The sequence below is a fragment of the Panthera onca genome (assembly GCF_046562875.1).
Source record: "Panthera onca isolate mPanOnc1 chromosome E1 unlocalized genomic scaffold, mPanOnc1 haplotype 2 h2.Chr16_ul_11, whole genome shotgun sequence".
Classification (NCBI taxonomy): domain Eukaryota; kingdom Metazoa; phylum Chordata; class Mammalia; order Carnivora; family Felidae; genus Panthera; species Panthera onca.
In genome coordinates this window covers 542179-567506 of record NW_027675810.1, presented here as the reverse complement: position 1 = coordinate 567506, position 25328 = coordinate 542179, and the positions used below count along the sequence as shown (strand labels likewise).

General features: G+C 46.5%; 1 protein-coding gene and 1 long non-coding RNA gene across 8 annotated transcripts in view; one reads left to right on the top strand and one right to left on the bottom strand.

Annotated features, from left to right (window-relative positions):
- Positions 1-13203, top strand: part of LOC144615318 (uncharacterized) — a 48014-nt gene extending 34811 nt beyond the window's left edge. For all 7 annotated transcript variants that reach the window (XM_081794740.1, XM_081794739.1, XM_081794738.1 and 4 more), the window contains 7 exons: positions 2228-2346; positions 4380-6364; positions 6747-6851; positions 11028-11077; positions 12615-12669; positions 12749-12891; positions 12993-13203. In XM_081794740.1, coding sequence (XP_081650866.1) covers positions 2228-2346; positions 4380-6364; positions 6747-6851; positions 11028-11077; positions 12615-12669; positions 12749-12891; positions 12993-13095 — 2560 coding nt within the window. In that variant the 3' untranslated portion in view covers positions 13096-13203. The remainder of the gene's footprint in view (positions 1-2227; positions 2347-4379; positions 6365-6746; positions 6852-11027; positions 11078-12614; positions 12670-12748; positions 12892-12992) is intronic.
- A 4692-nt stretch (positions 13204-17895) lies between these two features.
- LOC145715123 (uncharacterized) lies at positions 17896-25299 on the bottom strand. Its single transcript, XR_014137141.1, has 3 exons — positions 25240-25299; positions 21646-21778; positions 17896-18429 (listed from the first exon to the last, which is right to left on the bottom strand). It is a non-coding gene; the product is annotated as an uncharacterized LOC145715123 (long non-coding RNA).
- Between the last annotated feature and the right edge of the window lie 29 nt (positions 25300-25328).

The window sequence follows — 25328 nt, the reverse complement described above, 5'->3', positions numbered from 1 at the left end:
TGATGATTCCAGCTTTGTAATACAGTTTGAAGTCCAGAATCATGATGCCTCCAGCTTTGTTTGTTTGTTTTTTCCCAACATTATAATTCGGGGTCTTTTCTTGTTCCATACAACTTTTAGAATTGTTTGTTCTCGCTCTGTGAAAAATACTGGTGTTTGATAGGGATTGAATTGAATGTGTAGTTTGCTTTGAGTAGTATAGACATTTTAACAATATTTGTTCTTCCAATCCTTGAGCATGGGATGTTTTTCCATTTCTTTCTGTCTTCTTCAATTTATTTTCATAAGCGTTCTATTGTTTTCAGCATACAGATCTTTTACCTCTTTGATTAGGTTTATTCCTAGGTATCTTATGGTTTTTGGTGTATTTTTTTTTTAATTTTAGAGTCAGAGTGTACAAGTTGGGGAGAGGGGCAGAGGAGAGAGAGAGAGAGAGAGAGAGAGAGAGAGAGAGAGAGAGAATCTTAAGAGAATCTTAATCTAATCCATGCTGAGTGTGGAGCCTGACACAGGGCTCGATCTCACGACCCTGAGATCCTGAGCCGAAATCAAGAGTAGGATGCTTCATCGACTTAGCCCATCCAGGCACCCCTTGTTTGTTTGTTTTTTTCTGAGATTCTACATATAAGTGAAATCATATAGTGAAATGATATACATACATATAGTGAAGTGAAATCATAACCTATATAGTTACCAGTTCTAATGTTCTTCATTCCTTTGTGTGGATCCACATTTCCGTCTGCTATCCTTTTCCTTCTGCTTAAAAATACTTTCTTTAGGGGCACCTGGGTGGCTCAGTCAGTTAAGCATCCAACTCTTGATTTTGGCTCAGGTCATAATCTCACAGTTTGTGAGCTCAAGTCCCGCGTTGGGCTTTGCTTGGGATTCTCTGTCTCCTCAGTGCTCTTTCCCCCTTGCACACGCATACTGCACGTGCCCTCTCTCTCTGTCTCTCAAATAAACATTTAAAAAAATACTTCCTTTGGCATTTCTACAGTGTAAGCCTGCTAATGATGAATTCTTCCAGCTCTTGTATGTCTCAGATAGTCTGTCTTGCTTTTATTTTTGAAAGATTTGGGTATAGAATTCTAGCTTGATAGCTATTTGGTCCCCCTCTCCTTTTCACTGCTTGAAAGATGTTGCCCCACCGAGTTCTGGCTTACATTATTTCCAACAAGAAATATGTTGTCATTGTTATATCTTTGTTGCTCTGTGTGTCATGTGTGGTTTTGTTCCTTTGGCTGCTTTTAAGATTTGCTCTTTATCGCTGGCTTTGACCAGTTTGATTATCATGTGCCGTGGTGTAGTTTTATCCGTGTTTAATGGATTAAACTAAACATGTAGTTTAATCCATGTTGTGCTCAGATTTCATTGACCTTGCTGGATTTGTGAGTTTATAGGGTTTACTTATTTGGAAATGTGGGGGCTATTAGTTTTTCAAATTTTTTTTATATCTCCTCTCCTTCGTGGACTCTAAGTATACATATATTAGGCCACTTGAAGTTGTTGCACAATTCATTGAGTTAAGGAGAGGCATGGGGTTTTTTCCATATATGAAATACTGTTATAATAACTTTTTTAAATGCCCTTGTCTGCTAATTGTAGCATTTGTGTAGATTATGGATTAGTTTTTGATTGATTGCTTTTTTAAAAAAAAAATTTAACATTTGTTTATTTTTAAGACACAGAGAGTGATCAGGGAAGGGGTAGAGAGAGAGGAAGTTAAATCTGAAGCAGGTTCCAGACTCCGAGCTCTCAGCACAGAGCCTGATGTGGGGCTCAAACCCATGAACCACGAGATTATGACCTGAGCCAAAGTTGATTGCTTTTTATCCTCAGTATGGGCCATATTTCAGATTTATTCAAACTCTTAGAAGTCTACCCTCTTTCTGTGTGCTCTCAACCCGAAGTGAGACTTTTGGCTTGGAAGGAGTTACCTGTGTATTAAACTACTGATCAGTGTCACCCAGTTCTAATCTCTATCTCATTCTAAGGGTACCATACCCCATGTCATCCTTACCTTTCCGTTGGGCACCTCTGTCCTTCTATCTGTGTATTTATAATATTCAAGAGCAGCAGTTGGCCAACTGGTCCCTACCCAACCATCCAGGCCATGTGCCTCAAGAATTCCTTTTTGCACAGCCCTGTGATGACTTTGGCCCGCCTCTTCTACCTGCTCGAGTAACTCCTTTACCACTAATTTAATTGTCTGTGTTTCCATTTATAGGATTTTACCTAGCCGTATGGCCTGCTGTCTCTGCCAATTTAAAAATACTATTGAGGTTGTCTGTAAGACAGTCAAGCTACATTGTGACAGTGCATGTCTGACAAATGGCACACGTTGTGGTAAGTCCTAATTGCCTGATGATAAATTTGTAAATTTTTATTTTATTTGTGGTTTAACTTTTATTTTTAATCAACAATGATAATTTTTTTTAATGTTTATTCATTTTTGAGAGAGAGAGCATGCACGTGCGTGAGCTGGGAGGGGGCAGAGAGTGAGTGAGGGGGACAGAGAATCCGAAGCAGGCTCTACACTGACAGCAGCAAGCCCCATGCGGGGCTGAACTGTGATATCATGACCTGAGCCAAAGTCGGATGCTTAACTGACTGGGCCACCCAGGCACCCTAACAATGGTAAATTTTTAAACTAATGATGTCATTGCATTATTTTTACTCATTCAGAGTTCAGATCCCTAAATTTCTAAGAACTATTCCTTTGTGAAAAGTCAGATTCTCAGTTACATTATTAAGTCAACTACCCACCCCCAAATGAAAACCTGTTCACATAGTACATCACAGCTTATAAGCTGATTTTACGTGCGTTAGGTCTCAGGTGCCCTTTGTCTTATAGGACAGGTGGAGATACCTTTTTGTTTATTTTGTTGTTTTTATAAGTGTGTAAGAGTACAAGTGATGCTGATTTCTGAAAAAGTTTTATTTGGAGCCTCTGTGTTTCTGTGCCCTAACCAGAAGCTGCTACCCAACCGTTCTAACAGATGAGAGGGCTCTTCTATTCTTGGGCTGTCCAACTCTTGTTCTGAATCTTAAGCTTTTCTATCCAAAACACAGGTGCTTTTAGGTATTTTTCTGTTCTTAGGTTTTATTGGCACTAACTTGGTGACTTCCAAAATGTGCTTTTGCACCTGGATAGCTTGAATATGGGTCCCTGTCAATGGTCTAGGGCACAGCATAAATTACACTTTGCTACTTCTATAAGTGGTGTTGCTTGTTTTCCAAAACAATGTTTTACCAATTATCTTACTCCCTTCTCCCTTAGAGGTGGGCAGAATAGGCATTTTTTTTTTTTATCTCCTTTGACAGGCGAGGAAAAATGAGATCAGAGGTGCCTTAGCCTAGCACTCGAGTCTCCTCTCCCGTTTTGGGCGCTCCGCCAGCCCGCTGCTCCTCCTCTCTCGTGACCTTTATCACCTCCTCCTCCGATTCTCACCAGCACCACTAAAAATACTTTTAATTCTTCTGGAAAAACCCAGCTGCACAGTGCTGTTCAGTGTACACAAGCTGTACGCTTGACCTTCATGTAGTTGGAAGCTCTGGATGGTTCTCTCAGTAAAGCTAGAAATCTGGAAATGAAAGGAAATGAAAGCAAAGTAGGCATTTGACCAAAGTTTCTTTATCCCTTCTGCATTTTAAAACCTCAAGTATCATTCCGTTGATTTTTTTGAATGCCCCACAGTGGCATCTCTCTCATAGCTGGAAAATCTCTTAACCTATACCCCACATCTCTGCCCAAATTTAAGCAAAGAACCAGGGTGGACTTAGCGGGTCTTGTGTTTAGTTTTTTCTGTCTAGAGCTTATGTTACGGGAGGTGCGATATATGGGAGCAGGGACCAAGCGAAGGAATTGGTGGGTGGGCGGAGAGGGCGTGTCCAGATGAGGGCCTGCTGGTGACGGGTGTTGTCCCGTGCATATGTGATGGTAGCAAGAACTCAAGCCCACTGAAGACGTAGAAGGAGGAAGACTCGCGCTCCCTCTGCCCCCGAAGCAGGACAGGGTGGGGTATGTGAATGCCAGGAGTCGCACTAGAGCTGCACACAGTTTAGCCGAGTATCTTCCGGCCTTGGCTTTTCTTGAGGCCTGGGCAATCGGCCCTTAGGGACCAATGGAATAACTCTAAATATACTTATTCACACTGTGGAATGTTCTGAGGAAATAGCTACTTTTTCAAAACACATCTTTTTGTCCTTTTGTTGTTGCCAATCGTGGGTCCAAGTTTGAGTTCGTCTCCTCTCTAAATGGCGCTCGAGTATTTGCTGATTCTTAATTTGCTTGACTGGGACGTATGACTGTGCATTGACAAAGAGCTGTGCTGTCAGTCTTCCATTATCAGAACTCATCTCTTCTTCTTCTTCGACAGATCAGGAAGTATACCTAAGGAAGGCAGAGGGATCATTCATGAAGGTATTGACAGCTCGAAAGAAGAGCGCCAGCACGGAGCTGACTATTGAGCCAGAGAAGGCGTCCTCAGACATAGATCGTGTCAGTTTGTCAGCCTTTATGAACGAGCAGCTAGACTTCAATGACGAAAGTGATGTCATTAGTGCACTGAATTACATATTGCCTTATTTCTCGGAGGGCAATCTAGAAGACGTAGAATCGACGCTGTTACCGTTCATTAAACTTCTGTTTTCAAATGTGCAAGAGGGAGACAAGCCCGTGGGTCACTCGATGAACGACACAGGGGACCCTTCTCTTAAACCTGGATCCAACAATTCAACTTACAAGAATAAACTGAGAAAACTCTACTTTCTGGAAAATTTGGTAGATGCAGAAATTCAGGAAAAAATTGATGACGTGAAAAAGAAAGAAAAAATGGCCATGCTTATACATTCCAGCCTTTTAGGTCCCAAGTTTAAACGTCAAATCTTTCCAAAGAAATTGGAAACTGCCCAACCGCAGGAGAAGAGCCTAGACGAGGTTGAGAGTGTGGGGAAAAAGTTCCTGAGAGTGAACAAGGTCATCAAGGGCCCAAAGGGCATACGGAAAAGGCACTTAAAAGAACTGAGACGTCAGAACATCCAGAGGAAACAGAGCGCCCAGCCATCTGTGGAGAACATGGCCAAGGAAAGAAGGCTCAGGACACCATCCCCGGGGGAGCTTCCCGTGGCGCACAGGCCCAGCAAATCAGTGGGAAGCTCCTTCAATACAGAGCCTTCGTTCATAGATGAGCACAAGGCAGCGGTCTCTTCTCTCATGAAGCAATACTTTTTGGACAGGCCTTCTGCCACCCCCGCTCCCAAGGAAAGAAGGCTCAGGAGACCATCCCCAGGGGAGCTTCCCGTGGCGCACAGGCCCAGCAAATTAGTGGGAAGCTCCTTCAATACAGAGCCTTCGTTCGTAGATGAGCACAAGGCAGCGGTCTCTTCTTTCCTGAAGCAATACTCTTTGGGCAGGCCTTCTGCCACCCCCGCTCCAAAATCCCCACCTGACGTGAAAAAAGAATCAAAAGACTTAACGTACACCATTTTTGTTTTAGAAGATGCAAATGCTAGAGTTAGAAATATGAAGGCTTTCAGACCAGCCTCACTCCCCAGAAAGACACACCGCTTTCATAAAAGTCGCTCCCGTGTGGTCCACAGAACACCCAAGGCCAAACTGAATCGAAAGTCCAGAAAGGAAAGTTCACTCAGTAATAGACAGCTGCTTGCAAAGAGGCCTCCATCCTCTGCAGTCAGGAGCCTCATAAATTCCCCTTCACGAGAGGATTTTTCATCTCCGGGAGAACTGAGTCCTCAGAAAAATCCTTTTCCAGAATTATTTGCTCCTTCAGGAACTTACAGAGAAAACACTACTGTAGAGAACACTACTGCCCAAAATGTTTCTGAAGAAAATATTTCTACAGGAAACACTACTGTGCCAGAACAAACCCTCCCTGAATTCACAGACCGTAAGAATCTTTCCACTGCTAATTCTACTGTTACTGCAGACAACTCTATGCCGACCATTAAACAAACCAATGATACACAACGGGAATACCACAATGCGGGCACTGGCTTGCCCCCAAAAGCCACAGGCTTCACTGTGTCAAAGCTCTCGTCCCCAGGTGATCTGTTTGAAATTCAGTTAAACCAGCAGCTACAGTCCCTCATCCCCAGCAATGACGTGAGAAGGCTCATTTCTCATGTTATCCGGACTTTGAAAATGGACTGCTCTGAGACCCAGGTGCAGCTGGCCTGTGCCAAGCTCATCTCCAGAACAGGCCTCCTGATGAAGCTTCTCAGCGAGCAGCAAGAAGTAAAGGTGTCCAAGGCAGAGTGGGATACGGACCAATGGAAAAATGAGAATTATATCAATGAGAGCACAGAAGTCCAGAGTGAACAGAGAGGGCAGGAGTCAAGGGAGGTGAGGATAAATCCCCAAATGTGGGGTCTCGACATTTAGGTGGTTTAGGACATGGACCCAAGCACAAGGACCAGGGGCTCCTAGTCCGGGTCTTGTCTTGGCCACATAATTTTGGCTAAGGCAGTGATCTGCCACTTTGCTCATTTAGGAAACAGTGCCGCTGTTCCCAGAGGAGACAAAAAGAGGACCTAACATACAAGATACATCAAGTCTTGAAGAAAATGCTAATGATTAAGATTACATATCACATTAGATTTGGTATATTCCTTAAGAACCTATAAGCGATTCATCGGAAAGAATGGGGTTTTAGAGTCGTTAAAGAATAGTTAACTTTCATCCTATCTCTGTTTTCTAAAAAAATTGTTCTTTCCCTTTTTTTTAGCTCACAAAAGAAGTTCCAGGCTATGGCTATAACAACAAACTCATCTTGGCAATATCTGTGACTGTAGTAGTGATGATTTTGATCATAGTGTTCTGTCTCATTGAGGTAAGGACAACAATTAGTTCAGATTCCCAGACTATATTCCTTCTTTATAATAGATTCAGAACCCACAAACTGAAAATCAAAGCCACTTTCCCACCTATCACGACTTGATATCCCTCTTCAGTCTGGAGGACTGAGATATGCTTTGTCCTTTTATTGCAAAGTATATTCCAGGGATTTTAAAAGGAACCCCACTGCCGGGAGACATCTGTGGATTGTAACCAAGATAACAAGCCATTAGCTTGTTCTGAGACATTAGGTCTAAGAAGGCCACAGTTGACATGATAGTAAAATTTCTTCAACTCAAAAAAATGATGTCGATTCGATGCACTCACCAGTCATCCTCCTACTACCACTGATTTCTTTCCTCGTTGGCTAAAATGATGAGAGAGAAATAGTCTTCACCTTCATGGAGCTATCAGTCATCTTGGAAGAAAGGGCATGGCTTAGAGATAAAAGTGTCATCTTGTTGATTAATTAGATGTGCCTACAGCTCTCTCCCCCACTTCGCAAGGCATTGTGTAAACAGGTTCAGTTAAAACCCTGCAGCTAAAATCCTGCATCAGGCTACTCAGAGCGTGTCATAATTACAGTTGCCTATTCCTGGAGCTTGCCTGTTTACCTTTTATTCAATTATGTATGAATTGAATATATATTCAATATATTTATTCAAATATACATATGCTTATTATATATCTATATCTATATCTATCTATCTATCTATCTATATATATATAGATATATATATATTGCCATCTGTCATGGCAACCCTCCATTTCAGCCAAAACAGCCCCTCACCATCCCCTAGTCAGACCATGCCCATTCCTACTTTTGTTGGTGACTTTGCCCACTTGAAATTCCTTTATTTCACTCTGCTGGTGGAAGTCCCGTGAGCCTTCAAAAGCCAACTCGAGTTCATCTTTCTTCACAAAGCCTTCCCCGAATACTGTAATACTCCTGGACCTAGTCCTTCTGTGAGATTGTCACCATTTCTTAGGGTCTACAGTGACGCATTCCCCTCCCCTGATAACAAAAATATGCTAAACAGTTTGTTAAAAGGCAGCTCCTCAAGAGAGAAATATCAAGGTCATGGATCAGAGCAGAGATATGTAAGGCTTCCTGGTCTATCAGATTTGAGTAAAACCTGACTGGATGTATTAACTGCTAAGGAGAAACATGTCTGTCTTCTGGAGGGTTGGTCAGTAGTAAAAGCATAGAAATGGTGAGGAAGAGACCAACATGGGCAGTGCCCACCTAGCCTTGCCTAAGAGTAGAGATGGCACCTCAGGCAGCAGATGAGAGTCAGGCCCACCAGCCGGGCTGTGCCCGCGGGGCAGATGGATGGATCTAGCTACCTCCGTCCTTTCCATGAAACACTGGATTCAGCTAATTACTTTTCTTCCACTTCTCTTCTCACCAAATAGCCTTCTGATTATACTTCAGTGTGCCACAGAGGCCTGTCTCCACAGGAGGTGATGCCCAATCATGTGGACACAGATGCCCTATCTGTGGAATGGATGTTTTCCTTATTGTCAAGTCATGACCTGACATTCTGATTTTGATCAATCCTGTGACATTGGTAAGGTGATATTGCCTCCATGCAGAAAGAAGTGCGTTCTCTCTTGATGAGATCAGAGTCTGATTTCTCAGCCTAAGAGCCTAGGAACTAGCGTGGGGTCAACTTACCATGACCTCTGGGAAGAGAAATCATTGGCCATTGTCCAGTCAGTACTCTGCATCTTGAGGTGGCCTGCAGCCTTTTGCTTTTGGGAAGTTCTATAAACTCCTATTGCTGTTTTAAATTCCTATGTGGTTTAACCTTGTGTTTATATTTTTTTATGTGGTTTCATTATTTCCTCTCCCTACTTAGATGATACACTTTTTGAGGTCAGAGACCATGCAGTTTTTTTCCTGTAGTGGACAATAATGATGTTCAAAGGAAGAGATGAGGCATTGTGTCAATTTCACAATGAGGAATAATGCAACGTAATATTTATGTGAAGTAGCCTACAGAGTCCAGCAATAGACAGATCCGTGGGTGACGAGGACTTTTAAAATGTTACCTTTTAGAGGCGCCTGGGTGGCTCAGTTGGTTAAGCGTCCTACTTTGGCTCAGGTCATAATTTCATGGTTCAGGAGTTCGAGCCCTGTGTTGGGCTCTGTGCTGACAGCTCAGAACCTGGAGCCTGCTCTGGATTCTGTGTGTGTGTCTCTCTCTCTTTGCCCCTCTCTCACTCTTACTCTCTCTCTCTGTCGCTCTCAAAAATAAATAAATAAACATTGAAATGTTACCTTTTAGTATTCAAATCAGTGGAAGAAAATAAATAAATGGTAATAGAACAACTGCTTAATTATTTGGGAGGAAAATAACAACAGATCCCTATTTCTCACCTTAAAAAAACATATTTCAGTACATGTAACAAAAGAGAAACAGGAACCCATCAAAGTGCTAGAAGAAAACAGAATCAATACTTTTATAATCTTGTGGTGAGAAAAAGCTTTGTGACCTGATACCACATGCAGAAACATTTGATAGATTTGATCGTCTTGTCTGATTTCTGCTTGGAATAAACCAGACATCTGATTTAATCCCCACAGTCCTGTGAGGATGATATCACCATCCTTCTTTCCTACATAGAAGGGGATCAGCTTAAGGCCCCTGTGGCAAAACCCAAAGCAGAACCCAGCTGTGCCTGCAGTCAGCCTGTGCTCCTATCCCACTGTTCCGTCTCCTTCACGATAAAAACACTGACAAATATTTGAAACATTGAAATTCAGTGAAAGCCTTTGAAAGGATTAATATATTTCATATGAAGAGAGTTTTATAAATCAACAGGAAGAGGACAAACAATCCAGGGGATCAAGGGGGCAAGGACTACGATGAACAGGGGGTGTGGACAGTCCGTCACCATATCTGCCTCATGGCTTATGGGACATGGGCCTCGTTAACAAGGCCTTTTCGCCTCATGGTATAAAAATAGTCTCTGATATTTTCTTCTGTACTCTTATAATATTTGTTGTGATTTATTTATTTTTAATCTGTATGGAATCTGTCTGGTGTTTTGGTACGGTCGAGGTAGGGGATCTAACTTTTTTCCCTTGCATAAAGATCCAGTTACTTTAAAATCTTTTATTGAATGGTTCATTCTTTCTTCATGGATCCAAAATACTAGTGTTATCTGGACTCTATTCTATCAACCTGGTTTTCTTTTCCTGTATCAGTATCACGCTACATACTTAACTGCAGTTGCTCTGTAAGAACGTATTTTAACGTCTGCTCTGTGATCTTCTTCTTCATCCATTTTGTAGCTATGCTTGCACATTTTCTCTACCAAATGTCAGCTGGCCAGTTTTTGTTTGAAAAACTGTCTTGGGATTTGAATGGGATTGCCCCGAATTTGTAGGTTAATTTGAAGGGAACTGACATCTTTACACTATTCTCGGAAAATAGTGTCTCACATCACGTATTCGTTTCTTCTTAATGTCCTTCAGAAGAGCTTTAGTGTTTTCATCTCATAGGTCTTACCCATTCTTTGCTAAGTTTATTCCTAGGTACTTTATGCCTTTTTATTGATAATTGTAAATGGGATAATTCTTCCATCTTTTGATTAATTATTTATGGAACATAGGAAAGTCATTGAGGTTTACATGTTGATCTCTTGATTTTATATATATCTAGCCATCTTGCTGAATTCTCATGTTTCTTCCAACAAAATTTTAGTTGATTCTCTTGGGCCTTTTAGTTTGTCTGTAATTTCATATGCAAATACGTCTTAGTTCTTCCTTTCCACGACTCCATTTTTTCCCAGTGCATCAGTTAGGACCTCCTCAACACCAATGAATAGCAGCAGTGATAACAGACATCCTACTCTTGTCCTTGATTTTAAAACAGTGCTGCTGTTTAGGTTTCTGGTAGACACTTTTCTTTTCCTCCTCCCAAGAATTTTTATTAGGAATTACCTGTTGAATGTTATCTGAGGCAGTCAGTAAAATGTATTACCAGCTGCACGCGAGTTAGGTGTTATTGAAGAGTCAAAGGACTATTCAACAAATTCCTGTCCTAGGAAAAGTTATCATCTCACTGGGTAGATAAGACCTAAAACGCAAAGGAATGAATAAAGATGTGGAGGGAGTGGTTATTGTGATGGGTAACTGTGATCATGTTTTCTTCCAAAACAGATTTATTCTCATAGAACAGCAGCCAAGGAAGGTAAAGAAGGAAGCTCAAGGTAAATATTAGTCTGGCAATCGTTAAAGTAGAATTTTAGAACTAGATTTTCAAACTCATCTATTTCAATCCCCTTGTTTTACAGCCAGGAAATCACCAAAGGCAGAAAGAATACATATTTGGCCTAATGCTTTGCCTGGATCCAGCAAAGTTAGCTGCCCAGCCAAACCCGAGTTAGAATGGGACTGGCACAGAGCACCTGCTCACTAGACCTTTAAAGAAAGATCGTGGGGGGACGGGGGTAGAAATGTTCAGACCCGTTCCCGCTGGCGGTGGGCATCAGGCCTGGCCACAGACCTTCTCAGAGGCTCTGGAGAAGGGATAGGGAGGGCCAAAAGTCGTGGGGTAAAGGGGCTAGTCTTCAAGCATGATGGAAGGTAGAATACATGAGTCCTTCCCGTAAAGTAGGGGGAAAACTTCCTTCTTCCTCCTTCTGGTTTTCGAGGCCCCGCTCTCCATTCCCTTTATCCAGACCCAATAGAATTTGAACTGGGAGAGACCTTAGATAATCATTTATCTCTTCCTTTTATAATAATGAGATGGAGAAGGAGAAAAGGAAGATATCTTGCCGGACGGTTGTATCACTAGTACCACTAGAACCAGAAAGAAGATGGTTCCTTTCCAGTTGGGCACGTCTCTGACTACACTGTGCTTGGGCTGTGAACTGCATTTTATGTCACACGCAGTGCACACATACCGTATAGACATAAGTACCTTCTAAAACAAACTTACCATACACTCTGATTCTTTCTGTTCTGTTTTTTTTTAAGTTTATTATTTATTTGGGGGGGAGGGTGGAGCAGAGAGAGAGAGAGAGAGAGAGAGAGAATCCCAAGCAGGTTCTACACTATCAGCACAGAGCCAGACACAGGGCTCGATGTCACAATCTGTGAGATCATCACTTGAGGCAAAATCGAGACTTGGGCTGCTCACCTGACTGAGCCACCCAGGTACCCCCTATTCCATTTGTATTCAAAAAGAGTATTTTGTGTTTTAGCGCTAGCCGTGTGTTTTCAGGTGATTTCACGACTCACTCACTCATCTGCCTGCAGTGTGAAAGTCAGTGAGCTAGATAACTGCTGGTTGGACTCAGGCATTCACTCGGTGCGATTCATCTTGTAAGGTAAAGCAGCTAGGAAAATAGAAACACCTCCCCACCCGCCAGCAAATGATGCCTGTGAGGCTAAGCCTGGCGGGGACTGATGTAAAATGCTTCTGGAGAGAGTTGGTGCTTCTGCCGTGTGGTCACCCAGTTTGTTGACTGTACAAGGGCACTTGGCCAAGGGCCAGAAGGTGAGCAGGGTGAAAATCCTGCCTATACTTCATGTCAAGTTACATACAAAGGTCTCCCAGGGACACTGTGGGGCCATTATGGACAGACACAGGAAAATTCTGAAAGCCCAGCATGTATGGAATTATTTCTGAGATCCCAGGTCTGTGTTGATTTTGCTTGCTAATAAGACTGGAGAAATACATTGTGAGAGGCATGGAAAATGGTACGAATCACTAATTGTCTGTGTGTGTGTGTTTCCTTCAAGGGGCTTCTTTGGATCTCTGCTGCGTAAGAGATGCTCAGAGGAAAGTGACAATCAGGTAAATCTGAGGAGGATAAAGTACCGTGGCTGGAGAAGGCAGGGGAAACAGACCTAACGTTGTCCTTTCTGTTTTCTAGGAGGGCTTTTTCTGGAGAAGGCGGCCACTTTGGCTTAGGGACATGTACAGACCCCTCAATGCCACACGCAAGAAAAACATGGCACAGAAGCTACACGACAAGGATTCTTCTGATGAAGATGAGATTTTCAACATGGAACTAGGGTACGTGATTGGGGAAGATTTTCTCTAAAACGAGGAAATTATGAAGAGTTGAATTGTTCCTTTCGAGAGTCAAAGCCTTGGCATTCTTCTCCTTTTCCCAGGGAGGCTGGCAAAGCCACAGCAGAGAAGACTCGGACCACAGATTCCACTACTGAAGAGCTGGGTGACGAGAGTGAGACAGCATGTGAGATTGTCACAGAGTGAACGCCGTCCTGCCTCAGGCCACCTACAAAGTTTACTTTCCGATACTGGCTTCTCAGCATTGCTTGTAAAATACTTGTTTTTCTCATATTAAAATGTATAAATCCATAACCAATTCTAGCCACGTGGTAAGGAATTAAAACGTAAACGGTTAAATATTTATCTACAGACAACAGGGGCCACAGGCGAGAGAAGCAGGACTGAAGCCAGAGTCCCTCGTGGTAGCCAGTATTTCCACAAGACACAGTATGGGCAAAGTAGGGTGAACGGGGCGTCTTTCCGTCATTTCCCTGATACGGTCAGTCTCTGGAAACTGGAAAACGTATCTTCAAGGGGCTTAGACTATTAAGTTAATTAACAGCCTATTCTGGTGCTCTCTCCCCTGGCTCACCAAATACCAGTTATTCACAACGCGCTTGACCCCCTGCCCATAGAGGATCATCTCTCTCTGGCCCCTCTGTGAGGTCTTTGGGGTTGCCAGAATATTTGGATCGCTGAGCCGACCTCCACTGTAGGGCTGAGGCCTGTCTTTCTTCCCAAGAGCTCAAACTCAGACACAAAATGTGTAGTTGGAAGTAGGGTGTTCCTCAACCTTACAAGCTAGTAGATAATTCCCATTGGGTTTTTTTGTTTGTTTTCTTTAAAAAAAAAAAAAAAAAAAGTCCCCACCCTCAGAGAGCTAGCAGGGAGATGCTGGAGGGTTAGAGTAAAGAATGTGTGAGAGCAGTAATTACCCAGGACTGCCCTGCTCAGGCCTTTATTTCAGAACACTTATTGGTGGGGGCACTTACTGTTCACCTGTACCCCACTAGCCTCTGCTGACCCCACTGAGGGTCGGATGCGTGCGGCTGGGCTCTCTCCAGTTCAGCCCAGCACCACACCTACCACTGCTTTCCTACCCAGCTCAGATCAGGGCTGCACGATTCCAAGAGATAATGCAGCACAACGTGCAGAAGACGCAAACATCCCTCCACTTCTGCAGAGGAGGGCGTTAACCAGTCACATTTAGGATGTTGGGAGGAGTCGGGGTGCCTGGGTGGCTCAGTCCAGTGAGCATCCGACTTTGGCTCAGGTCATGACCTCATGGTGTGGGAGTTTGAGCCCTGCATTGGGCTCTCTGCTGTCAGCACAGAGCCCACTTCAGATCCTCTGTCTCCCTTTCTCTCTGTCCCTCCCCCCAGCTCACACACTGTCTCTCAAAAATAGATAAACATTAAAAATAATGAAGTCATCTATGCTTTCTGAGTACATGAATGACAGGTTTTAGAAAAAGGACGTCAGAGTCAAAATACAGTAGTGAATAAAAGAAATCCTGAATTAACAAGGTTTGATAATCTCTTTTCTTAATGTCTGTTTATTTTGAAAGAGAGCAAGGGGGGAGGGGCAGAGAGAGAGGGAGAGAAAGAGTCCCAAGCGGGCTGTGTGCTCAGTGTGGAACCCGATGCGAGGGACTCGATCTTACGACCGTGAGATCACAGCCTGAGCTGAAGTCAAGAGTCGGATGCTTAACCGACTGAGCCGCCCAGGCGCCCCTGACAATCTCTTTAAATGCCCCCAAATAAATGCTGGTGGCTTAGCGATAGGTGATGGAATATGGCACCAACCGCTGGCCACCAACAGAGTCCCCCGAGGGGACAGTAGGACTGGGGCACAGCCCAGCAGGTTTGGCAGGGTTGGTAGGAATGGTTCCAAGCGGGGTGATTGGCCCATCAGTGCCTCTTCGGCTTTATTAGTTTGCTGCTGCTGGGCAAGGACACCTGTTCTCCTGGTGCCTGCTCCCGTTCCCCCAGCGTTTTAGTGAGAACGGCCACCAAGTGTCTGTCTCTGTGTGGTGACGTCAGCCAACAAATAACTGTGTTGAAAGCACAAGACTAGAGAGTAACAGTAATCGGAAGCGGCAGCAGCACCTAGTTTACTATTTGCTTACTTGGTGTCAAGGCCTGGGTTGGGTGTTTTGCAGTCTTAATTTAGCCCAACAGTCCGTGAAAACATACTTTATTATCCCCATCTGGCAGATAAGGGGACAGGGCTTAAAGGATGTAGGTACCCTGTTCAGGTGCCCAAGGCCGCAAATCCAAAACTGCCAGGTAGGGGTTTAATCCAGGCCTGTTAACTCCAAAGCCTGCTGACGGTTATACTGCCCTGCTGCAGGGTGCAGGGGTACAGAGACGTCTAAGCCATGGTTACCATCAAAGAATCAATAATTATAACGATGAGGATGGTGGCCGCTACTGTTTGTTGAGCACCTGCTTTGAGCCAGGCGCAGTACTAGGCCCTTTAGTCACTCTTAGGTCACAAGGGCAGAAACTCCTCATGCCAGCTCAAACTCCTTCATGAGCTGGGTGGAGCGGGGGCCGGTGGTGACTTTTTGAAGAAGAGAGGTGGACACAGAGACAGAGCTGACGAGAAACCAAGAAGACCCATCTGTGCATAGTTGGGCTTCCCGAAGTGTGGGCCGGGATTCCAGGCAACTCCATTCTCCTATTTTGGAATATTTCCATTAGCTCAAATGTGGTTCATAAAGTGAAGCTTAGAAAATGTTGTTTCTATAACACGACCTCAAATTTGCACAATACTTATCAGTCTCAAATGCTACCTTGCCGTATTTCTTTTAATTTTTTTAACGTTTATTTTTGAGAGAGAGGGAGAGAGAGAGACAGAGCATGCGGGCAGAGAGAGAGGGAGACACAGAATATGAAGCAGGCTCCAGGCTCTGAGCTGTCAGCACAGAGCCCGATGCGGGTCTCGAACCCATGAACCAACCACGAGATTATGACCCTCTCTGCCACCCCTCCACTCGCACTCTATGTCTCTGTCTCTTTCTCTCTCCAAAATAAACATTTAAAAAAATTTTTTAAAAACAACAATAAACATTTATTCCTCAAAAAACATCTTTTTTAATGTTTATTTTGAAGAGAGAACAAGAGAGAGAGGGAGACACAGAATCTGAAGCAGGCTCCAGGCTCTGAGCTGTCAGCACAGAGCCCAATGCGGGGCCCGAAGCCATGAATGGTGAGACCATGACCTGAGCCAAAGTCAGACGCTCAACCAACTGAGCCACCCAGGCGCAATACCCATCCCCAACCCTCCCCTCCCTCCCACCCCCCATCAACCGTCAGTTTTGTGAACATATTTTAAAACTACCATAGCCAGGAAAACAAACCATTCTAGATATTGCAAACACACACACACACACAAAGGTCATACAAGCAATTGGTGCTCACCACTGGTGGGGCTCGCGGTGGTGAAGGTCAGGGCCAGGGGGGAATCGCACCACTAGCTCTCAGGTTACTTTACCACAGTTGCTCTCCATAGATTCAAAGCTGCTGCTGCCACTCGGTCAGGAAACTTCGGGAAGCCACTGCCGGGGTCACTACAGCCCCATGGCCCCAAGCCTGACTGGTGGGGAGTATGGACTCCAACATTCGGCCCGCATGTCTGCTGCTACAGAGGAGAAAAGCATGGCTTCCACCTCCTTCCACCTCCGCCTTCCAAATTTCACACAGGTACGCTTTATTGGCAGAATTCTGCTGTCGAGGGAATCTGTCAACGATGGTTCGTGGGTTTCCAGGACCTGCAAAGAAGGGGCTAGAAATGGGTGTCAAGAGCCAACCAACATCATCCAGCAAACCCCTCCTGATGGGGGGGTGTTCAAAGGCTTTGTAAAAGGGGGGTGGTGTCCACGTGGAGTAACCTGGTGGTCGTGTTTCTAAGTCGGAAACCCTGAAAGGTGTCATTCTAGCTGGGCAGCAGGTGAGGCGCTGGATGCTGACGACATACACTCATCCCCAGAGGTGACTGGAGAAGCGCCTGGAGTTGATTCTTAGTTTCATCTCTGGAACGTTCTCACTGGAATTAAAGCTGGATGGACTATTGGCAATGCAGTATCTGAGAAAACATAGCCCCCATTCAAAAGGGCTGCCAGAGAAAAGATCTCCACAGGGAAACATGTTTTCTCAAAATACAGCCTTTGGACCTCTATACGCAAACATCCCTGGGATGCTTACTTAAAAAGCTGATCCTGAAAATAATTTAATTTCAAAGGCTGTTGGGGCACCTGGGTGGTTCAGTCAGTTGAGCGACCGACTTCGGCTCAGGTCATGATCTCACGGTTCTTGGGTTTGAGCCCCACGTCGGGCTCTGTGCTGACAGCGCGGAGCCTGGAGCCCGCTTTGGAGTCTGTGTCTAACTCGCTCTCTGCCCCTCCCCCACCCCCCTGCTTGCACCCTGCCTCTCTCTCAAAAATAAATATTAAAAATAAAAAAATTAAAAGGCTGATCCTGCACACCTCCCCTGATGAAAACAAACAAAAGCAGACACTACTTAAAGTAATCCAGACAGATTTCAGTCAGTAACATAGTATTGCAGTGCCGTAGGGGAAAGGGTTCATCGTGAGCAGGCACCCGACTGGGATTATTACAGAGGTGATGGGGTATTTCACAGGGAGAATGAGGGACTAGGGAAGGGAATGAGTGGGGGGCTCTATAATCAGAAGTGAAAGATGACAAAAAGCAGGAAGGGACGCTGGCCCATATGAGACCCATCTGGCTTTGCTGACACTTCTCAAAGTTAAGCTCCTGCCCTCTCACAGAAGCTGGGAGACAGGGGCCCGATCTTCAGGCGTTGGCTGGACTCAGCAGCCAATCCTTTAGACAGCCGGGAGTTTTGCAGGCAGGCACTTTAAGGGAGGCTAGGGTCCTACTAGGGATGCGGCCACGAGCTGCCAGCAACCACGTCCGTGTTTGTTCGCCTTCACAGGCCAAGCAAGGTCGAATCAAGAAGAGGGCTCGGAGGAGCCTGGCGAGCATTTGGAGAAAGAATCTGTCACCCTCCGAACCCACATGCCCACCCCTCCTGAGCCCATCCCCCAAACAGAGGGACCACTTTGACAGGCCTTTTTATGCTCACCAAACGACTGAAGTAGGACAAGGCGGACGGGGAGGTGGGGGAAGCAGAGGTTCTCCGGCTTCTTCAGGGCTGGAGGTCGGCAGGGATTTGGGGGTGGGAGACGAAGGGCAGAGCAGATTGAGGATGACCAGGAGGCTCAACTGGATTCTTAACCTGGGAGTCCCGACTGGTCATGCTGGCCGGCTCCTGCCCCCACGGAGGTCAGGGCCTCTCAGTCCTGAGGACCACCAGGCACGACCAGCTCTGGCTCCTGTGGTCCTGGTGGGGGTATGTTGTTGAGACCTGGGGGATGGCGTGGAGCACCAGCTGGGGGGCGGGAGCACACTCATTCAAGAAGAAGAAAAGTCCCGAGGCCCAGAGCAGAGGCAGGAATGGTGCTTAGGCTGCGTGTGTTTCCAGGGCAGCGGCAGAGAGCGGTCTGGCGCCACACTGTGGAGGAAATGAAGATTTCAACGGTACAAAGGCCTCGTCTGGATGAGGGCTACACCCCAGGGTGGTAGAGCAGGAAAACAGAAGGAGCCTGGCTCCCTGACATAAGAGCCACCGAACCAGCCCCAGATCCAGTACTTAACCGGATTATCATATGAGAGATCAAGAAGCTGCTTCTTAAAAAAATTTCTTTTCAATGTTTACTTATTTTTGAGAGACAGAGACAGAGCATGAGCAGGGGAGGGGCAGAGAGAGAGGGAGACACAGAACGTGAAGCAGGCTCCAGGCTCTGAGCCGTCCGCACACATCCCGACATGGGGCTCGAACCCATGAACGGCAAGATCGTGACCTGAGCCAAAGTCAGACACCTGACCGACTGAGCCACCCGGGTGCCCCCAAGAAGCTGTTTTTTAATTTAACCCACTGTTGGGGCGCCTGGATGGCTCAGTCGGTTAGGTGTCCGACTTCGGCTCAGGTCAGGATCTCACCGTTCGTGGGTTCAAGCCCCACATCGGGCTCTGTGCTGACGGCTCGGAGCCTGGAGCCCGCTTCAGACTCTGTGTCTCCCTCTGCCCTTCCCCCACTCAATCTCTGTCTCTGTCTCAAAAATAAATAAACATTTAAAAACAAAGGAATTAAAGGGCGCCTGGGTGGCTCAGTCGGTTAAGCATCCAACTTCAGCTCAGGTCACGATCTCGGGGTTCGTGAGTTTGAGTCCCACATCGGGTTCTGTGCTGTCAGCCTGTCAGCACAGAGCCCGCTTTGGATCCTCTGCCCCACTCTCTCTGCCCCTCCCCCGCTTGCACTCTCCCCCCCGCCCCCCGAAAAAAAGGATTAAAAAAAAAGAATTAAAAAAAATCACTTAACCACTGTTGTGTTGGGTCTCTACTGCAGCAGCTGAACCTGTACGTAACCTGATAACGGAGGGAATCCATGTATCTGTTATCTTTTGCCACAACAGTGCTAACTAATAGACCATCCTCAAAACTCAGAGGAGGCTGGGAAACCGATTCTCACAGGTTGGCCGTTACCGCTGTACTTTAATGCCCTGCTGGCTGGATCGGCGCTGCTTCTCACTGCTGGTCTTTTCTCCCTGTGTTGCTGCCGGGACCCAGGCTGAAGAGGCAGCGGCTACCCAAGAGAAGCGTAAGAGAGCAAGCAAAAGAGCCATCGGGCCTCTTCGAGCCTAAGCACGGAACCAGCCCCCAGCCCCAAGCCAGGGGATGGGAAAGTACACTGTGGCCACGAGGAGACACAGCAGGAGCGGGGATGCGGGGAGGGCCCATAATTCTCTCTCCCAGAATGTGACAGAGTCCTGGGTCAGAGGCTACAACACGGTGGCCCTGCTCTTCTAGGCGTCACCTACGAATGGCGCAGAGTGAAAGACAGCGTCCGTCCATGTGAAGACTCAACCGCAGTTCTCTATCAGGTCAGGAGCCCTGACAAGACAAGAATCACATCTCCTTCCTCTTCCCAACGCCTAGGGCCAGGCCCTGCCCTCAGGGCTGACTCAGGGAGATTACTGGGTGAATCTGAGACCATTTCTTCACTCTCTGCGTCGGATTCCTTATGTGATACAGACTGACCTCCTAAAGGTCAGCACACAGTGCTAGGGGTTTGCCCGCAAAGCTGCAAAGGGACTGTGCCATTGGGAACTGAGATGTGTACCTAGGTCTGTCTACACCGCATCCTGGATCCACTGCCTGCCAGAGGGACCTCCAGAAGAAAGGACTTCTACAAGTTAAATATCGCAGACTTCACACTCCAAAGGAGAACCGTTTGAAGAGAGCCATGGTTAACCCTGACGAATGCCACCATCACCACAGAATTCCAGGCACCGGGCATGTGGGTAGAAAGCATATTTTAGGGCAGTGACTCATGGTAAGTCGTTTCCTCCAGTCCCTAAAACGGGCTATTCAATGTCAAGCTGTCTCAGGCTCAGGCTGATAACAGGGCAGCCATAGGGGACCTAGTGGGAGCTGCGTTGTCACGGTCCAAGTCTGTACGCACCGCTTGTATAACCTGCCCAAGTTCACAAAGACAGGATATCAGTCGCCGCTCTTTATGCTCCCAGTGAAAGAAATCCAACTAAAATATGCTTAAGCCAAAAATGTCATACGGTGTATCGGCTCACATAACCGGGAAGCCTAAGATCTTCAAGCTGGCCGCATCTAGCGCTCAAACGTCATTCTCTCCCCAACTATCCCTCAGTTGTGCTTTCCTCCATGACGGCTTCAGGCCACAGGATGGATGCCCCAAGACTGCAAAGATAGTCCTTAGTAACTCCAACTCTCCACTGAGGTTGAGCAAGCCTCATAAAGGAAAGCCAGTCTTCAAAAAGCCTCTGATTGGTCTGCTTGGACCCTGTATCTGGCAGGAGGAGACCCTGATTGGCCAGCCATGGTCAGCGTGCACCTGCAAGGTGGGCCTTAAACCAGTACTTAAGTCTCTGCTAGGGCACAGGAACTGAATAGAAAGTCAAGAGAGGGGGTTGTCTCACGGCAAGTTGAGGGGGCGAGGTGACAAATGGAAGACCAGACATTGAGGCTAGATTGAACTAACCCTAAGCCTAAACTTTGAACAGGCTTTCACACGTTCATAGATGCTATTGTGAGTAAAACACAAATTCACTTAAGAGCAGGAGTGCCTTCATAGTAACTTTTGGTCTTTCTGTATTTTTTGTCCCAATTAATAGATATCGAAAGGATCCCTACGATCACGAGCAGGTCCGAAGACCATTCTATTTTTTAATATTAGAAAGGGATTCTTAACTGCAGATTAAGAGAGAGAGTAAAGAAAGCAAGAAGAGAAGGGAGCCAGGAAAACCCCAGCCCAGGAAGCAGCGAAGGAAGGTTCCAGGACAGCAGCGTATGACAGGTCAAGGAGGTAGCCGAGGGAAACGGCACTAACTGTCATGCCAGAGCACTGGAGCGGAGTGGAGGAGTGATCGTGGCGGGCAGCACAGAAAGAGAAGGAGAAGAAATTAAACCCCGGGGGGTCAGGGGACAGAAACGAGTGCCATCGGACTACATGAGCAAGCTCTGCGGTGAACAATGCTTACCTAGTCACAATTCTGCAACCACTATCAATCATGGGGCAAGAGTGACAAAACTAAACCCCAAGAATGGAATGGGTGGGGGGTGTTAAAGACCTAACTCCTTGCCTGTGTTGCTAGGAAGTCCACAGATAGCGTCTAAAATGGGTGAATCAGAGCACCTGGGTGGCTCAGTCGGTTGAGCGTCTGACGTCAGCTCAGGTCACGATTTCACGGTTCGTGGGTTCGAGCCCCGCATCGGACTTTGTGTTGACAGCGCAGAGCCTGCTTGGGATTCTCTCTCTCCTTCTCTCTCTTTCAAAAAAAAAAAAAAAATTAAAAAACTCTTTTAAATGGAAGAATTAAGAGCTAGAAACACAAGATAGGTGGAGATAAGCACCAGAAGATCCAGCGAGAGGTAAGGAGGACCGAGGACTGGCGAGCTGGCCCAGGAGGGTGGGGATGGTCGAGGCAAGAAGCTGCTGCGGGTCATTCTGTTTCCTCACCACTTCATTTCGTACTATTTGAACTGTAAACTATGTGTGATAACATTTGGGAGGCTTAAAGAGTCCATTCTTTTGTCAACGGCACCTCAAAGCTGTATTTGTGTCCAACTTTATTGAGATAGAATTGACACATAATTTTTACGAACCCTTTAAATCCATTTTTTAAAGAGAGTGGGAAGAACCAGCTTCCTGCAACAGAAGCCATGAGAACATTACCTATTCCGGTTTCAAAAGAAATGGTGGCATTAGTTCTGCTTAGATGATTTCGGTCAGAGACCAAGTAAGCATACATCTGGGGTTCAAACAAGAGAGGCTCTCACTCCAGTGCTCAAAGACCAGTTAGAAAACGGAGATCTGACTGAACTGGGTAGGTACGAATTAGCCAAAACTGTAACAATAATAATAATAATAATAATAATAATATAGCTAGTTATCCTCAAGTGCTTACTTCAGACCAGAAACCGTCCTGAGGATATTATCTTATTTAATCCTCATGGCAACTGATATTTTCCCCAATTTACAGATGAGGAACTGAGGCTCAGATAGTTTGGGGAACTTCCCGGAAGTCACACACTCTGGCCCCTCTGCCTGAGGCAGAGGGGCCTCAGCGTGTTGTGATTTACTTCTCTTTTCTAACCACCAATCAAACTTAGAAGTTTCTATCTCTGGTGCCATCTCGAGGGGCCTATGAAAACCACTGACTGTGGCAGTGGTCTCAGGCCCACACTTGCTGGGTTGTGCTGGGCCCTGCGCTGTCTTAGGGAAGGCCTAGAAAACAGTATGGGGTAGAGCCGGTATTCAAACCTAAGCATTCCCGGCTCCAAAGCCCACTTGCTCGGCCACTGAATTATGCTAGTTCTCCAGCTAGAATCAGAGCTGGGTGAGGATCCCACCTGTAGTAATTATGAGTTGTATGGCCTTGGGCCCCCAAGTTCCTTAACCTCTCTTAAGCCTGTTTTATCATCTATGCCATGGGGATAACAATGGTGCTTACCTTCAGGGTGGTTGCTAAGGATAAATCAAAATTCCTATCTGGCAAATAGGAGCCTCTATTTTCCACACCTGTTAAATGCCTTGCCCTTCAGCTCCTAGGTTAAGGAGAGATTCTCACATTTTCTCACCCTTCAGATCCACGGGTGGTAGGGCAAGAGACAGAAAAGGTTTGGGTCAAGGCTAAATACTTGGACCTCATCCCAGAGTGACTCTCCAGGGCAGGGGCGGGGTTCAGGAATCTACACCTTAGACCCCCGAGAAATTCAGATGCCTGCAGTCCTCCTGCCTGGCTTTGAATGACTATGCGTAGTGCTTGAAATCTGACAGACCAGTGCCTTTGTGAGCGTCTGAGCCCTTCCTGCACTGGCCTCCAGCTCTGTCTGTGCCTCCTCCCTTTCCCCATTGCCCAATCTGTCTTTATCTCCCCCTTCCATTCTAAGCCCCCTCCCCTTACTCTAGCCTTACTTCCTAGCTTCCTCTCCACCTCTCCGTGCACCCTCCCCTGAGCTCAGTCTGCATTCCTACCCACCGGCCGTTTCTCTACCAGTCTCTTCGCAGGCATTGCCCTTTCCTGTGTCCACCCGGAAGGCTCAGATAAAAGTTGCTTCCGCCAGGATAACCTTCAAGGCCTCTTCCCTGGCACCATGGCACTTTGCACGTACCTTTATTATTGCTCAAATAACAGGGTAATGGGAGATTTTTTTTTCCGGCCTCAGATTACCTGGTGGACTCGTGGCCCACGAATGGTGGAAATGTGCGCCAGAGTAAGATGGAGAGAGGAGGACAAGCCCGTAGACTTTGCAGAGGGGCCGAGAGGCCTGAGAAGTAAGAGAAGACCAGGAGACAGGGGCTCCTGAAAAGATAGATAAGAGATTACCATGCGGGGTTCCCACAGCTTTTGCAGACAGCGGCTGCGCAAAAATTCATTGGAAGAACTGAGGAATGTTGCTGGCTCCATCTGGGGGAGGGCATGCTTGTATCAAGACACTGATGCTCTTGATGTGCTATAATTATAACCAGAAACACTATCCTTTTGCCCAGGAAACTGGATTTCCCAGTAAATTCCTTACTTTCCAAGTTGTTTAACGCTAAGATAATGCTTTGCTTCTGTGTCCTTATTTATTTATCTTTAACGTTTATTTACTTTGGAGAGGGAGAGCACAAGCGAGGGAGGGGCAGAGAGAGAGAGAGAGAGAGAGAGAGAGAGAGAATCCCAAGCAGGCTCTGCACGGTCAGCGCAGAGCCCAATGCAGGGCTGGAACTCACAACTGTGAGATTGTGACCTGAGCCGAAGTCAGACACTTAACCGACCGAGCCACCCAGGCATCCCTCCGTGTCCTTATTTCTAACTTTCTGTTCAACTGTTAACCATACTAAATGTACTCAGATTCATCTAGTCTAAAATCGAGGAGAGGTGGTTCTCGCTCCTAGAGACAGAATTATTGAAGAGGCAGCCCGCACACACTCAGGTGCCACATCTCCAACAGCTGGTTTTATAAATGGAAACAGGCACTGGGACCCCTTCTTCTCCCCTTCCCAGAAAGGCTGATGGAGAGCCTGGCCCAGATCAGTGGAGCTTTCTTCCAAGAACTGTCCCGTTCCCAGACCAGCCCTGTAGACACCCCCAAAGTCCCCCTGGACCTGCAGGTAGCAGTACCTCTCCACCCCAGTACTCACCCCACACTCAGGCCCTAAGATCCCACTTGACCTGAGCCTGCAGGTATGAAGTGTCCAAAGCACAAGACATCTGTCCCCACCCCCACCAACACACACTCTTGACCTTTTGTTCTGGGTCCATGTGAAAGAGAAATGTCAACTCTACCAAGTAAAGGAAACAAACAACTTCCTGGCTAGATGAGAATAACCAGAACCTTAAGCTTCATGCCTGGGGGCTGACGGGTACCTAAAGGTGCTCCCTTGGTGATAGGGGTGATCAAAACCTGTATGCTTGTCCTGAGAACCACCAGGCGGGAAGCACCAACTGCACTGATGCCCTCAGGGAGGCAAAACTAGGGTAGACGTTATTGGTCCGATTTTACAAGTGGGAACCTTCCGGGCAGGAGGCCAACAGACAGCCTCCGTAGACAGCACGGTAGATAGTGCTGTGCCCAGGCAAGGTCGTGAACCCAGAAGGCGGCCGGGATCTAGTGAGACGCAGACACTGCTGGGGGCGGGCAGTAGGACACGTTCCGCCCGACACTGGTGGGCTAGCCTGGTGGCCTCGCCTCTTCGTGCGCATCTCGGGTCGCAGAGTCCCCAGCCTCCCAGATCACTCACCTGCTCTGGAGCTGGGAACTTGGGCTTTCCTGAGCGCTGGCCCCGCCCCGAGGCTCCGCCGGCCCTGCGCTGGGCTCCGCGGTCCGGGG